The sequence below is a fragment of the Osmerus mordax genome, chromosome 5 (genome assembly GCF_038355195.1).
Source record: "Osmerus mordax isolate fOsmMor3 chromosome 5, fOsmMor3.pri, whole genome shotgun sequence".
Lineage (NCBI taxonomy): Eukaryota > Metazoa > Chordata > Actinopteri > Osmeriformes > Osmeridae > Osmerus > Osmerus mordax.
This window is the reverse complement of record NC_090054.1, coordinates 3394723-3409706: the sequence shown is the minus strand read 5'-3', so window position 1 is coordinate 3409706 and position 14984 is coordinate 3394723. Positions and strand designations below refer to the sequence as shown.

At 51.4% G+C, this 14984-nt stretch overlaps 1 protein-coding gene across 1 annotated transcript in view; it reads left to right on the top strand.

The window, feature by feature from the left end:
* The first annotated feature begins 724 nt into the window (after nucleotides 1–724).
* lmbrd1 (LMBR1 domain containing 1) overlaps nucleotides 725–14984 on the top strand; it is a 71132-nt gene continuing 56872 nt past the window's right edge. Inside the window, 3 exon segments of the mRNA XM_067236473.1 lie at nucleotides 725–799; nucleotides 2024–2200; nucleotides 5349–5412. Of these exon segments, the coding sequence (XP_067092574.1) occupies nucleotides 734–799; nucleotides 2024–2200; nucleotides 5349–5412 (307 nt within the window). The 5' untranslated portion in view covers nucleotides 725–733.

Here is a 14984-nt window from a genome sequence, read left to right as displayed (position 1 = left end):
TAAATATCGTCTTGCACCGACATGAGAACATTGCAGTTCGGAAGTTTTTAATGTTTTGTATTTTGGCGTGCGGGACTCGTGATGAAGAAGGGAATTAAATGTGGCTTTTAAACTGTCCCTCAATCTGAATTGGGAACATAAACGGATTGGTCTGGACTGGATATGTGCCAAAATGACTACTTCAGTGACATCAAGGTCAAGAAATCATTAAAAAAAACTGAGGACAAAGTTGGTGATCGGTCCTCCAAAGACTCTTATCATTTGAAATGGTTTGAGATATAAATCATCATTTTTATTAATTGATTACATTATGATAGGATGGGTGCATGTTCCAGATACGTCCTGTTTTCATAAGAACCTCATATAGGCCTATAGGTATTTTTTATTCCAAATTGGATTTAAATCGTTTTAGCCACGCTGTGACATGGATAAGTGATGTATGCATCACTTATCCATATGCATGTGATATGCATCACATATCACAACACGTGTTGTGATGTGACAAGTATATTCTTTAAAAGAATGGTGTGGGCTGCGCTTGATTTCTAATTTAAATAGCTAGTAAAATAAAATAAAGATGCTGTATATATATATATATATATATATATATAATTTCCATATTAAAAAACATTTCAGAGCTTCGATTTGCCACCATACGTGTCTCCGCCCCCTCCCGGTATCAACAGAAGCACATGTTCTGTGTTTACTTTGTTTCAGGAAGTGAACAGTGAAGATGGCTGATCTGTCGCTGATCTCGGAGTCAGCCCTCGGCTGGACTATTTTCACCCTCGTTCTCCTGGTAAGCGCTCTTAAGTAGTGTAATTCATCTAGATATTGGTCTGCATACATGGTATCATATTTGCTTTGGAGGGAACATGTGAGGCATAAGCTCCAGTGCTTCATGGCCTAGGCTAGCAGCTAGCTGGCCGTGTAAGCTGCTAGTGCTAGTTAGCAAGCTATCTTGCCATACTTGTTAATAGTGCTACTAGTAGGAGAGCTATAGTATGGCTCTAAAGTATATTGTTATTGCCATCTTTTCGTGCAGATGACTGTCACTGACACTAGCTTTATGAAATTCATAAGGTGAGCTCGAACTGTCACAGTTGGCATTAGCTTAGCTAGTTATCTATAATTATCAGTCTTTGGATTGTCACATGACCACAGTCAGCAAGCTAGCTCAGAAAGCAAGCTGGAAATCAAACCACACACACCGAACTCAACCATTAGGGTCAACTTTTAGTTCCTTATCTCGCACGTCTTCGTGGTTATATTTGCATGTGAAAGAGGAACATGTTTATTTCTGTCTTCTTTCGCTTCACTTATTTGTTCACTCAATCCTCTCGATGCGTCCTAGATTAGGATGCCAAGCCTGTGACATCACCTGGCAAAACAAGCTGTGTGAGGATTAAGTGTATGGACCTTTAATTGATCCTGTCTCGGAATGACATCGCTTAAAATGCACGGAAAGGTTTTAACAGCGCCCGCTCATCGCCTGTGTGTCTGGAATACGACCTTGTAGATGTGGAGCACGGCTGTTCAGTTCCAGCTAATAAGTCTGCAAACCATTACCCTAACAACCTCTCTCTGACGTCCGTTTAGTATCACACAACTCAAAGTAACAAATGAGCTAAATCATCCATCAAGGGGATATCCTTAGAAATTTGGCCCATCGTATTATGTAATGGCCTCAGTAAATGGTTTAGCTAGATAGACCGATCTCACACTGCAATTAAATGTCAACTGGATTGAACTTTCCTGGTAGTCCTCTACTTCAGTCATCTGTTGTCCTCTGACAGGTAACTCCCAGGTAGCCATAACATCCGTGTGACAGGGTCGTTTGGAACTGATTCTTGTGTAAATAATTGTGTATATTTATCTTCTGGTAAAGCACTAGCACCGATGATTGTAAGACAAACACATTAATACGTTTCATAATGTTCGCTTGTGTGTGTAACCCTATTGCAGAGTTTATTAGCTAGCCATAACACGACCCTAACTGTGTTGGTGTGTCTGCCTTGTCCAGGTGATCCTGGTGTTCTGTTGGGTCTACATCAGGAAGTACCAAAGCCGTCAGGAGAGCGAGGTCATCTCAACCATCACCGCCATCTGTGCTCTGGCCATCGCTCTGATAACATCTGCCCTGCTTCCTGTGGACATCTTCCTGGTCTCCTACATGAAAAACCCCAATGGCACCTACAAGGTACGGGCATCAGACCACAGAGGAGGTTGTTAAACACAGAGGGCAGGGAAGAGTTGTACCCCGGCAGCCACATCCACAGACTAGGCCGTAGCTTAACGAGAGGATGGGTGAGGGAGCTTCTAGTTTAACTCTTATTCTTATTAGATTGAGCTCAAGTCTGGTAAGGTTTGGGGTCTTGTGACCGATGCGCAACATAGAAGGGAGAATGAAAGGTTATGGAGGTTAGTCTCATTGAACAGGAAATGGTCTATTGCATTGTGTGCCAACTATATTTTATGAACATTTATGAAATCTTTAAATGACCGATTGGATGCTGAGTAAGTATTGGTGAAGCTCTTTAGAGATTGTTGGTAAGCAGGCAGGAGTGACCAGCTCTACAGGGAGACAGACAGGTGACCAGCTCTACAGGGAGACAGACAGGTGACCAGCTCTACAGAGTGACAGACAGGTGACCAGCTCTACAGAGAGACAGACAGGTGACCAGTTCTACAGGGAGACAGACAGGTGACCAGTTCTACAGGGAGACAGACAGGTGACCAGCTCTACAGGGAGACAGACAGGTGACCAGCTCTACAGGGAGACAGACAGGTGACCAGCTCTACAGGGAGACAGACAGGTGACCAGCTCTACAGGGATAGACAGGTGACCAGCTCTACAGGGATAGACAGGTGACCAGCTCTACAGGGATAGACAGGTGACCAGCTCTACAGGGAGACAGACAGGTGACCAGCTCTACAGGGATAGACAGGTGACCAGCTCTACAGGGAGACAGACAGGTGACCAGCTCTACAGGGATACAGACAGGTGACCAGCTCTACAGGGAGACAGACAGACAGGTGACCAGCTCTACAGGGATAGACAGGTGACCAGCTCTACAGGGAGACAGACAGGTGACCAGCTCTACAGGGATACAGGCAGGTGACCAGTTCTACAGGGAGACAGACAGGTGACCAGCTCTACAGGGAGACAGACAGGTGACCAGCTCTACAGGGAGACAGACAGGTGACCAGTTCTACAGGGAGACAGACAGGTGACCAGCTCTACAGGGAGACAGTCAGGTGACCAGCTCTACAGGGAGACAGACAGGTGACCAGCTCTACAGGGAGACAGAAAGGTGACCAGCTCTACAGGGAGACAGACGGGTGACCAGCTCTGCAGGGAGACAGACAGGTGACCAGCTCTACAGGGAGACAGACAGGCAGGTGACCAGCTCTACAGGGAGACAGACAGTGGTGACCAGCTCTACAGGGAGACAGACAGGCAGGTGACCAGCTCTACAGGGAGACAGACAGGTGACCAGCTCTACAGGGAGACAGACAGGTGACCAGCTCTACAGGGAGACAGACAGGTGACCAGTTCTACAGGGAGACAGACAGGTGACCAGCTCTACAGGGAGACAGACAGGTGACCAGCTCTACAGGGAGACAGACAGGTGACCAGTTCTACAGGGAGACAGACAGGTGACCAGCTCTACAGAGAGACAGTCAGGTGACCAGTTCTACAGGGAGACAGACAGGTGACCAGCTCTACAGGGAGACAGACAGGTGACCAGCTCTACAGGGAGACAGACAGGTGACCAGTTCTACAGGGAGACAGACAGGTGACCAGCTCTACAGGGAGACAGACAGTGGTGACCAGCTCTACAGGGAGACAGTCAGGTGACCAGCTCTACAGGGAGACAGACAGGCAGGTGACCAGCTCTACAGGGAGACAGACAGGTGACCAGCTCTACAGGGAGACAGACAGGTGACCAGCTCTACAGGGAGACAGACAGGTGACCAGCTCTACAGGGAGACAGACAGGTGACCAGCTCTACAGGGAGACAGACAGGTGACCAGCTCTACAGGGAGACAGACAGTGGTGACCAGCTCTACAGGGAGACAGTCAGGTGACCAGCTCTACAGGGAGACAGACAGACAGGTGACCAGCTCTACAGGGAGACAGACAGTGGTGACCAGCTCTACAGGGAGACAGACAGTGGTGACCAGCTCTACAGGGAGACAGTCAGGTGACCAGCTCTACAGGGAGACAGACAGGCAGGTGACCAGCTCTACAGGGAGACAGACAGGTGACCAGCTCTACAGGGAGACAGACAGGTGACCAGCTCTACAGGGAGACAGACAGTGGTGACCAGCTCTGCAGGGAGACAGACAGGTGACCAGCTCTACAGGGAGACAGACAGGTGACCAGCTCTACAGGGAGACAGACAGGTGACCAGCTCTACAGGGAGACAGACAGTGGTGACCAGCTCTGCAGGGAGACAGACAGGTGACCAGCTCTACAGGGAGACAGACAGGTGACCAGCTCTACAGGGAGACAGACAGGGGTGACCAGCTCTACAGGGAGACAGACAGGTGACCAGCTCTACAGGGAGACAGGCTCTCTCTGGCATTTAGAGCTGCTGGGAGAAGCTGTAGGCATGGCAGGTCACCTTTTGATGGGCATATACACACACACACACTCACATATTTACATACACACTCACATACACACATACACACACAGACACACACAAACAGACACACACAAACAAACAAACACACACATACAGTCACACACACACATTCTCACACATACTTGCATATTCACACACACTCTCAAACACATATACACACATACACATTCTCACGCATATTCTCTCTCTCACACACACACACACACACACACACACACACACACACACACACACACACACACACACACACACACACACACACACACACACACACACACACGTCTGATTAAAAAGTCAGTGATGGCTGAAATGCCATCCTCCAGGCTGTGTTGGTGGGAAGGCCCTCACCTATCCTGGGCCCAGCACCAGAGCTAGGGTGGACCTCAAAATGTCAATACCTCATGAATATTCATGGCTGTTAGCGATTCCTGACGACCTTGCCCATTAAACGTTCTTTCCTTTGCTACCATCACTACATCCTTTTTATCCCGCTTGAAAATGATATTGTGTTTATAATATCACTAAGCACTTACTAAACCACTCAATATTTGACCTTAAACGCCTGCATCATGTTGATTTAATCAAAACAATCCATTGACTTAGCTCAGGCATCTTTACCAGTTTGGGCTTGTAGGCTAATTGGGTGCTAGCTAGCTAGCTGGTTTCTGGTAATCTTGTGTGTTGTTATTCCAGGACTGGGCAGCCAACAACAAGACCAGAGGACACATAGAGGACACGGTGCTGTACGGATACTACAGTGAGTGTTTGTTTACATTTACATTTAGCAGACGCTCTTATCCAGAGCGACTTACAGTAAGTACAGGGACATTCCCCACGCGGCAAGTAGAGTGAAGTGCCTTGCCCAAGGACACAACGTCATGTGCCCAAGGACACAACGTCATTTGCCCAAGGACACAACGTAAATTTTGCACGGCCAGGAATCGAAATGACAACCTTCTGATTAATAGCCCGATTCCCTAACTGCTCAGCCATCTGACTCCAAACAGTATCTGTTTGTTACTCTGACCTAACTACTACAGTGAGTGTTTGTTACTCTGACCTAACTACTACAGTGAGTGTTTGTTACTCTGACCTAACTACTACAGTGAGTGTTTGTTACTCTGACCTAACTACTACAGTGAGTGTTTGTTACTCTGACCTAACTACTACAGTGAGTGTTTGTTACTCTGACCTAACTACTACAGTGAGTGTTTGTTACTCTGACCTAACTACTACAGTGAGTGTTTGTTACTCTGACCTAACTACTACAGTGAGTGTTTGTTACTCTGACCTAACTAGCGCTGGACCTGCAGGTCTAACACAGGGTTGACTGGTGAGAAGATGCATGGATAGATGGACAGACAGACGGATAGATATCTGTGGACTGGCTGGGCTGGACATACTTGTCTTGTAAGGACTGACAACGTATTCATTGGTCAAACACTCTTTGGACAGTTATTACGCGGGTCAAACTCAAGGCTGGTGTGTGCCTCAGCTCTATGACAGGCTACAGCCTCAGACTGGAGGCTGCTAGAGGCTACTGGAGGCCGCAGGAGTTTGCAGGGTACAGCCTCTGACCGGAGGCTGCTAGAGGCTGCTAGAGGCTGCTGGAAGCTGCTGGAAGCTGCAGGGTACAGCCTCTGACTAGAGGCTGCTAGAGGCTGCTAAAGGCTGCTAGAGGCTGCTGGAAGCTGCTGAAAGCTGCAAGGTACAGCCTCTGACTGGAGGCTACTAGAGGCTGCTAAAGGCTGCTAGAGGCTGCTGGAAGCTGCTGGAAGCTGCAGGGTACAGCCTCTGACTGGGGGCTGCTGGAGGCTGCAGGGTACAGCCTCTGACTGGAGGCTGCAGGGTACAGGCTCTGACTGGAGGCTGCAGGGAACAGCCTCTGACTGAAGGCTGCTAGAGGCTGCAGGGTACAGCCTCTGACTGAAAGCTGCTACAGGGTACAGCCTCTGACTGAAAGCTGATAGAGGCTACAGGGTACAGCCTCTGACTGGAGGCTGCTGGAGGCTGCAGGATGCAGGCCTCTCTCCATCATGCTGGAGTACCTAATGGATAATCCTATTTTGGATAAAAATTCAATTATTATATAAAACAAATTATAATACAAAAGATACCTGTTGCCTATGCATTAGCAACATATTGGTGAGCTGAACTACAGCCCCCCCTCCCCCCTCACCTCTCAACTATCTTACTGAGTTATACCAGAGACGGGTGATGCTCATGAGCTGCTGCAGCTTAGGGAGCAGATGCTGGTCTGAGCAGCTCTGTCTGCCCAGCCTCACAAGACCCAATCAGACAGAGCCGCTCTCACTGGCGTAATGACATCAGCAGACTGGCCCAGGGTAACCAGAACCCCCGTGGTTAACCCACCTACGGAGCCGTCCTAAAGCCTGCCAGACGTTTGTCTTCTCGACGCACAAATATGATTTTATACCCCAAGATTGATTTTTTGTTGTTGTTGTTTCTCCATGTGACTGTCAAGCTCTCAAAAAGAGAACTTTGCTTTGCAAAGGGCTTACGAGGCATGAATAATTCACCAGGCTGGAGGGGCAGAGGGGAACCCTGTGGCTGCTTTCATCCCTGTGATGGCCGTGTTGCCTGGTCTGGTGTTCATGCTACAACAGTTACACTCCACAGACTTGGCATTTGTTAGTGGGAGTCTTGGACGCTGGGCTGCCGTACACATGCTGATGTAGATGCTGCTGTTTGTCTCCTTTGTCCTGCGTCTGTATCTCCTGTCCCCTGTGTCCTGTCTCCTGCCTCTGTATCTCCTGTCCCCTGTCTCCTGCCTCTGTATGAGCAGTAAGACAGGTTAACAAATCAGCAGCTAAGTGAGACAGGCTAGCAGTACAACAGATTATCAGTGAGACAGACTAGCAGTTAGACAGGCTAGCAGTACACCAGGTGAACAGTGAGACAGGCTAGCAGTACAACAGATTATCAGTGAGACAGACTAGCAGTTAGACAGGCTAGCAGTACACCAGGTGAACAGTGAGACAGGCTAGCAGTACAACAGATTAGCAGTGAGACAGACTAGCGGTTAGACAGGCTAGCAGTACACCAGGTGAACAGTGAGACAGGCTAGCAGTGAGACAGGCTAGCAGTACACCAGGTGAACAGTGAGACAGGCTAGCAGTTAGACAGGCTTGCAGTTCACCAGGTGAACAGTAAGACAGGCCAGCCGTACACCAGGTAAACAGTGAGACAGGCTAGCAGAGAGACAGGCTTACAGTACACCAGGTGAACAGTGAGACAGGATAGCAGTTAGACAGGCTTGCAGTTCACCAGGTGAACAGTAAGACAGGCCAGCCGTACACCAGGTAAACAGTGAGACAGGCCCCTATGCCTGCCCTCCCTGGCTGTGCATCAGATTTCCCCAGTAGAGACCTGATGACTTGGCTGCAGCGGGCCTTACTGCACTGTGCCTGGCTGCACTGGGCCTGGCTGCAGTGGCCCTGGCTTCACTGGCCCTGGCTGCAGTGGGCCTGGCTGCAGCGGGCCTGGCTGCAGTGGGCCTGTTTGCACTGTGCCTTGCTGCAGCGTGCCTGGCTGCAGCGGGCCTGGCTGCAGCGGGCCTGGCTGCAGTGGGCCTGTTTGCAGTGGGCCTGGTTGCAGTGGCCCTGGCTGCAGTGGCCCTGGCTGCACTGTGCCTGGCTGCAGCGGGCCTGGCTGCAGTGTGCCTGGCTGTAGCGTGCCTGGCTGCACTGTGCCTGTCTGCAGTGTGCCTGGCTGCACTGTGCCTGGCTGCACTGTGCCTGGCTGCACTGGGCCTGGCTGCAGCGTGCCTGGCTGCAGCTCAGCCACATTGTGGGGGTGTGAGAGAGATGCTGCTTCATTCAAATGCAGTTCAGATATCTCTGGCACATCATGAGCCGGAGTGAGCCGTCCTGGGAGCCGTGTGTGTGTGTGTGTGGGAGGGAGGGGGGGGCGCATCCTAGTCTGTGGCATGTGTCCATGCGATCATAGCTCACAGACTACGTGTGTGTGTGTGGTGTGTATGTGAGGGAGTGTGTGTCCATGTGTGAGCGAGTGAGAGATCTGTGCTGTATTCGTTGCAGATGGAGCGCTGGGCTGTTAATGTGGAATATACAGAAAACCAGACGCATTTGACATACACAGATTTATTAGACCTCCACTTACACTGTCAGCTACATTGTCTCCTGTGCCTTATAAAATACGTTTGCTTTAATACACAATTTCTTTTCTTAGTTTTTAAACACCAGTATACTTCATTATAATTCCATTGTTGTCAAATCAGTACCGATCTAGTGTTCTCTGCACTCAGTGTGTGGTCGTCCAAAGGCTGTCTGGAGCAGGAACTGAACTGGTGGTTTTGATGAGGTGAATTGTGTTATGCCAGCATTAAAGATGAGGCGAGGGAAGAAGTGAAGACAAATATAATTTCCGGAAAGTGTGAAGTCAACACTATTGCAGAAAACATTCTCCTGGATAGAATCAAGCAGCACACTCTGTTTGTTTGTGAAACACAGTGTTCTTGTCAGTGTTGTTGTCAGGGCAAGTCTGCTAATGGCGTGGAGCTATCTGCATGACGAGGAAAAGCACAAGAATCTCTGCAGTAGCGCGGCCAGAGATTGCTCAGAAAGCAGAATTACTTTCGGACCCCACGATTTGAGTCACAGAAATCATGGACGTCAAATGGAGGTGTGTGTACACGGCTCTCGCTGAATCCTTCCAGAGGTTTCTGTCTTTCCCTTTAACCCTTCCTGAGTTTCCATCTCCACTCTTCCGAGTTTCACCTCCTCCTCTCCTCTTCCTCCTCCCCTCCCCCCCATCTCTCCTCCTGTGCTCCTCCTCCTTCCCCTCCTCCCCCCCCCATCTCTCCTCCTGTGCTCCTTCCCTCCTCCACTCCTTTTCCCCTCTCGCCCTCTTCCTCCTCCTCCTCCTCTCCTCCTCTCCTGTGTTCTGAGGTGCGGGTATTCTCGTCACCAGCAGGGGGCACTGAAGCTCCACCACTGCAGGGCCTGGGCCAGTGTGCCAGTCAAAGGAGACTCGCACATCTAACCTTGAGGGACAAGGACTCACACATCTAACCCTCATTCCCAGGCACAATTTGACAAGCCTGCCTGTCTGTCTGTCTGTCTGTCTGTCTCTGTACAAATGGAGTAATTACAGAGCTGGGGAGATCTCCAGAGTGCCCTCTTTCTTTGGTTCATTCTTTTTTTCGCCCTTTCTCTCTTTCTCTCTCTCTTTCTCTCTCTTTCTCTCTCTCTCTCTTTCTCTCTCTCTTTCTCTCTTTCTTTCTGTCTGTCTGCCTGTCTTTCTATCTCCCTGAGGCAGATTGATTTGTTTTTAGGGGTGAGCTGGGAAGCGCATGTACAGCCAGTGTTCTGAGAGCTAGGCAGTATGACGTTGCTGGCCGGAGTAACGGCAGCGAGCGGTGTCTCCGCACGCCTTCCTCGCAGGCCTGCTTTGTTCTTGGAAAGCGCGCGTCCAGCGCTTGGCGCTCGGCGTGCTGTCCAGCGGAGGCCACAGCGTGTGGGATGATGCTCCCTGACGATGTCCTTCCAGCGGCCGCGCCCTCCCGCCGCCTGCACTGTGTCAATGTGGTTATGAGGTGCTGCCTTGCAGGATGCACAATGGCTGGAATCAGGATGTACATGGCCCCTTCTACCTCTCACCTGTGGAGGGGCACGCTAGGTGTGCGTGTGTGTGTGTAGCAGGGTAGTGTGTGTGTGTAGCGCACGCTCATACTGACCCCCCCCCCCCACACACACACACACACACACACATGTTGAGTCCAGGATTAATTGCCTGTGTGAACATGACAGGTGTTTAGCCCACCGAGGGCTTCCGGAGCCGTGGTATGATTAGCAACACAGGAAGAATGGCTGCTGTGGATTGAATATTTAGGCTGCCGGAAGGTACCAGAGGGAAGCCGAACAATGCTGGATGTCCATCTGGATGATTTGTTGTGGATTCTCTTCTCCCTCCCCTCCCCATCTCTCCTCTCCTGCCTCCTCCCCTCCTCCTTCCATTCCCTTCCCTCCCCATCTCCTTCCCTCCCCTACTCCTCCTCCTCTCCTCCCCTCCTCTCCCCTCCCCAACTCCTCCCTCCTCTTCTACATTTACATTTACATTTAGTCATTTAGCGGACGCTCTTATCCAGAGCGACTTACAGTAAGTACAGGGACATTCCCCCGAGGCAAGTAGGGTGAAGTGCCTTGCCCAAGGACACAACGTCATTTGACGCGGCCGGGAATCAAACTGGCAACCTTCAGATTACTAGCCCGATTCCCTCACCGCTCAGCCACCTGACTCCCTACTCCTCTCTCCCCTCCCCTCCTCTCCTCAGGTGTGTATATTAAGAGACATTCTGCTTTAATTGTCTCCTCTCCCTCGTAGCTGGACTACAAAGACCAACCATTTCTTCCCCAATTGACTTGTCACTGGAAGTGAGAGAGGAAGCCAGAGCAGCGATGAGTCAGTGTGTGTCTGTGCTGCTGTGTTCAGCTGCAGCCCCAGGTGATTGCATGGTAGGACTGGGGCTGCTCTACTGACCGTGTCTAATGTGTCTCAATGGACATTTAACATGTATTTCACGAAAACGTCTTGACACATGTACATGTTAAGGGGGGAAAACAATGATTGTATTGTGGAGCAATCAGTCTGAGGCTGGGGTGAGGCTCCTCCCTTCTCCTTCTTTCCTGCCCTGTCGTCCTCTCTTCCTCTCCTTGTATCCCACCATGTCTGGTATTAAATGTCCACTCCAACCAAGGGGCTCTGTGCGGTGGTGGTGAGGGCCTTGGGGGAGACAGTGTGTCCCTATTGGTGGGTTCAGACCGCTTGCGGCTGCCCACACGTCTTCACTGTTAACTAGGAATGAACCTTTGAATTCAGAGGCTTGTCTGGGAGGGGGGGTGGGGGTGGTGGGGGAGGTCAGCTCTGGGCCAAGTGCAGGCGATGGCGACGGTGTTTGTCTCCAGGTAATTAGCAGGCGTGTGATTGTGAACAGTGGCCCTGTGTTGACGTGGTCTCCCCAGCCTGCAGCGGGCTGATTGATGTTCCTCCTCTGGGATGGAGGTCCGCAGGCTGCAGCCCTGCTCACCACCTCCCCTTGCTTAAGGAGAGATGTATGGAGGGATGGTTTTATAGTATCGATCTCTGTTGTGCTGCAGTCAATGATCTTATGGAGAAACGCCTGTGACTGAGGGGATCAGTAATCCTCCTCTCCTCCCCTCCCCTCCCCTCTCCCCCCTTCCTCTAATGACTTCCTGCTTCAAACACACTGCTTTTTGCACTGCATTACAAAATTGTATCTTGTACATTTGTATTTTTGTAATATTTGTATTTTTATATTGTAATTTACGGCAACTTATATTTTATTTTATTGTATATTTAATTCTATTCTAATCCCACTTAGTACTGCTAGTTCATGTACCCTTAGTATAGATAGTCCACATATTTAAATTTTAGGTCCCTATATGTTTATTGTATGCACCTTCCTGCCAAAGCAAATTCCTTGTCTGTGCAAACTTTCATGGTGAATAAATCCCATTCTGATTCCCCTCCCCTCCCCTCTCCACCCTTCCTCTCCCCTCTCCTCTCCACCCTTCCTCTCCCCTCTCCTCTCCACCCTTCCTCTCCCCTCTCCACCCTTCCTCTCTCCTCACCACCCTTCCCCTCTGCTCTCCACCCTTCCCCTCTGCTCTCCACCCTTCCCCTCTGCTCTCCACCCTTCCCCTCTCCTCTCCACCCTTCCTGTCCCGTCTCCTCTCCACCCTTCCTCTCTCCTCTCCACCCTTCCCCTCTGCTCTCCACCCTTCCCCTCTGCTCTCCACCCTTCCCCTTTGCTCTCCACCCTTCCCCTCTCCTCTCCACCCTTCCTGTCCCGTCTCCTCTCCACCCTTCCTCTCTCCTCTCCACCCTTCCCCTCTCCTCTCCTACTTCTCCAAGGATGGCAGAGCCCTCTGGCCAGTCATGGGAGAATCCAATAAAACAGCAAATCATCAAGCAGCCCTGATTTGTAATCTGACACTCTCGGCTCAGGCCAAGAGGCCGGCGCTCCAATAGCAGCGCTCCACAGCTAATTAACGAGCCACCAGCCAATCAATCACCAGCAGTGGCCCGGGGTTAAAAACAAACAAATGAAAAAACCAGGGCAGAATTAAAAGACGTGTGAAACAGGTTTTAGGCGCGAGGGATTGTTCTGGAGAGCGTGTTTAATATGCACTCCAGAGGGACTGGAGGTATTGACACAGACACAGGCGTGACCTTGGTTTGGTTTCAGCAGCGAGAAAACCATCTTCTGTCCTAGCGACACAGAATACTCCAGAACATGTTAAAGACAAACAAATCCATAGGTATAGTTGAAGTGAGTATAGTTCTCCTTCCAGTCAGTTGGGAGACACAGCTCAGTGGTTAGAGCATCTGAGTTCTGATCAAGAGGTCACAGGTTCAAATCCCCCTTTGGATCAGATAAAGCATGCCCGGTATTCATTTCATATCAGCTGAAAACGCAAATCTAAATGTTGATATTGTGTGATGGCCAGGGCAGAGAGACAGAGAGATGGTTCAGAGGGATACAAGCATGTCTCCTGACAGATGTCTGAGGCCTAACTTGGCCCTCACACAGTACCGGGTTATGCTGGTTAGGCTGGGGCCCTTGTACAAACTGTTGATGCTGGGGCCCTTACTGTTGACACGCTATTAGGAGAGCAGAGTACAATCTCCACCCTGTCAACAAACAAGACACACACACACACACACACTATGTTTCCCCTGGTTTTAGGAGCTGTCTGGCACAGTGGTCTCTGTGCCGGCCCCTCCCCCGAGTCTTCATCCTCACATACATGTGATACATTTCATCTGCTGCGCCCTCCTGCTGTCCCCTCTATCTGGGGAGGGGGGGTGAGGGGGGGGGGGCTGAGACACCACTAATCCCAGGTCAGAAGCATCACTGAACATGTCTCCAAGCCGTGATTCATAAGACACGTTTGACGAGGTAACAGCTTGATGTAGGAGCGCTGGGCTCTGGTCACAGCTGAGCATTGAAGAGGTCTAAATATAGGCCAGCACCATGGGCCTGCCTCTCCGCCTGCCTCTCCGCCTGCCTCTCAGCCTGCCTCTCCGCCTGCCTCTCTGCCTGCCTCAGCCTGCCTCAGCCTGCCTCTCCGCCTGCCTCTCAGCCTGCGTCAGCCTGCCTCTCCTCCTGCCTCTCAGTCTGCCTCTCAGTCTGCCTCTCCGCCTGCCTCAGCCTGCCTCTCCGCCTGCCTCTCCGCCTGCCTCTCCGCCTGCCTCTCAACCTGCCTCTCAGCCTGCCTCTCAGCCTGCCTCTCCACCTGCCTCAGCCTGCCTCTCCACCTGCCTCTCAGACTGCCTCTCAGCCTGCCTCTCAGCCTGCCTCTCCACCTGCCTCAGCCTGCCTCTCAGCCTGCCTCTCAGCCTGCCTCTCCACCTGCCTCTCCGCCTGCCTCTCAGCCTGCCTCAGCCTGCCTCTCAGTCTGCCTCTCCGCCTGCCTCAGCCTGCCTCTCCGCCTTCCTCAGCCTGCCTCTCAGCCTGCCTCTCAGCCTGACTCTCCACCTGCCTCTCAGACTGCCTCTCAGCCTGCCTCTCAGCCTGCCTCTCAGTCTGCCTCTCCGCCTGCCTCTCAGCCTGCCTCTCAGCCTGCCTCTCCGCCTGCCTCTCAGCCTGCCTCTCAGCCTGCCTCTTAGCCTGCCTCTCTGCCTGCCTCAGTCTGCCCCTCAGTCTGCCCCTCAGCCTGCCTCTCAGCCTGCCTCTCAGCCTGCCTCTCCGCCTGCCTCTCCGCCTGCCTCTCAGCCTGCCTCTCAGCCTGCCTCTCAGCCTGCCTCTCAGCCTGCCTCTCAGCCTGCCCTGTGTTGGAGACCTGCCTCCCCCCATCTGAGCTTCTCCAGCCCACATCACAGCCTCCTCGCTCGTCCTCCACCCAGAACCCATCAAAGACGGAGTTCGCTGGAACACACTTTCAAAAAAGAAATCCTTCGAAACCTCCTACTGAGTGAAGCATTTGAGAGATATAAAAAGAGAGTAGAGAGGGTTGGTGGTTGGTCATTCAATTATTTAGCTCCCCTCTCTCTGTCTGTCTGTCTGTCTGTCTGTCTGGGGATTAATATACTACCCCCTACCCCCCCCCCCCCCCTACTTCCCCCTTAGCTCCCCCCTAGCTCCCCCCCCCCCACACACACCTCCCTCTGATCTCTGTTCAGGTGTTCCCTCAGTCCAGGTTCTCCTCTGAGCCTGATGGATGATCCACCACGCCCCCCCCCCCCCTCCAGCATCTCCCCCCCCCCATCCTCCCCCTCCCCCCGTATCTCTTCCCATTATCCATCCCCCCCACCGGCATCTGT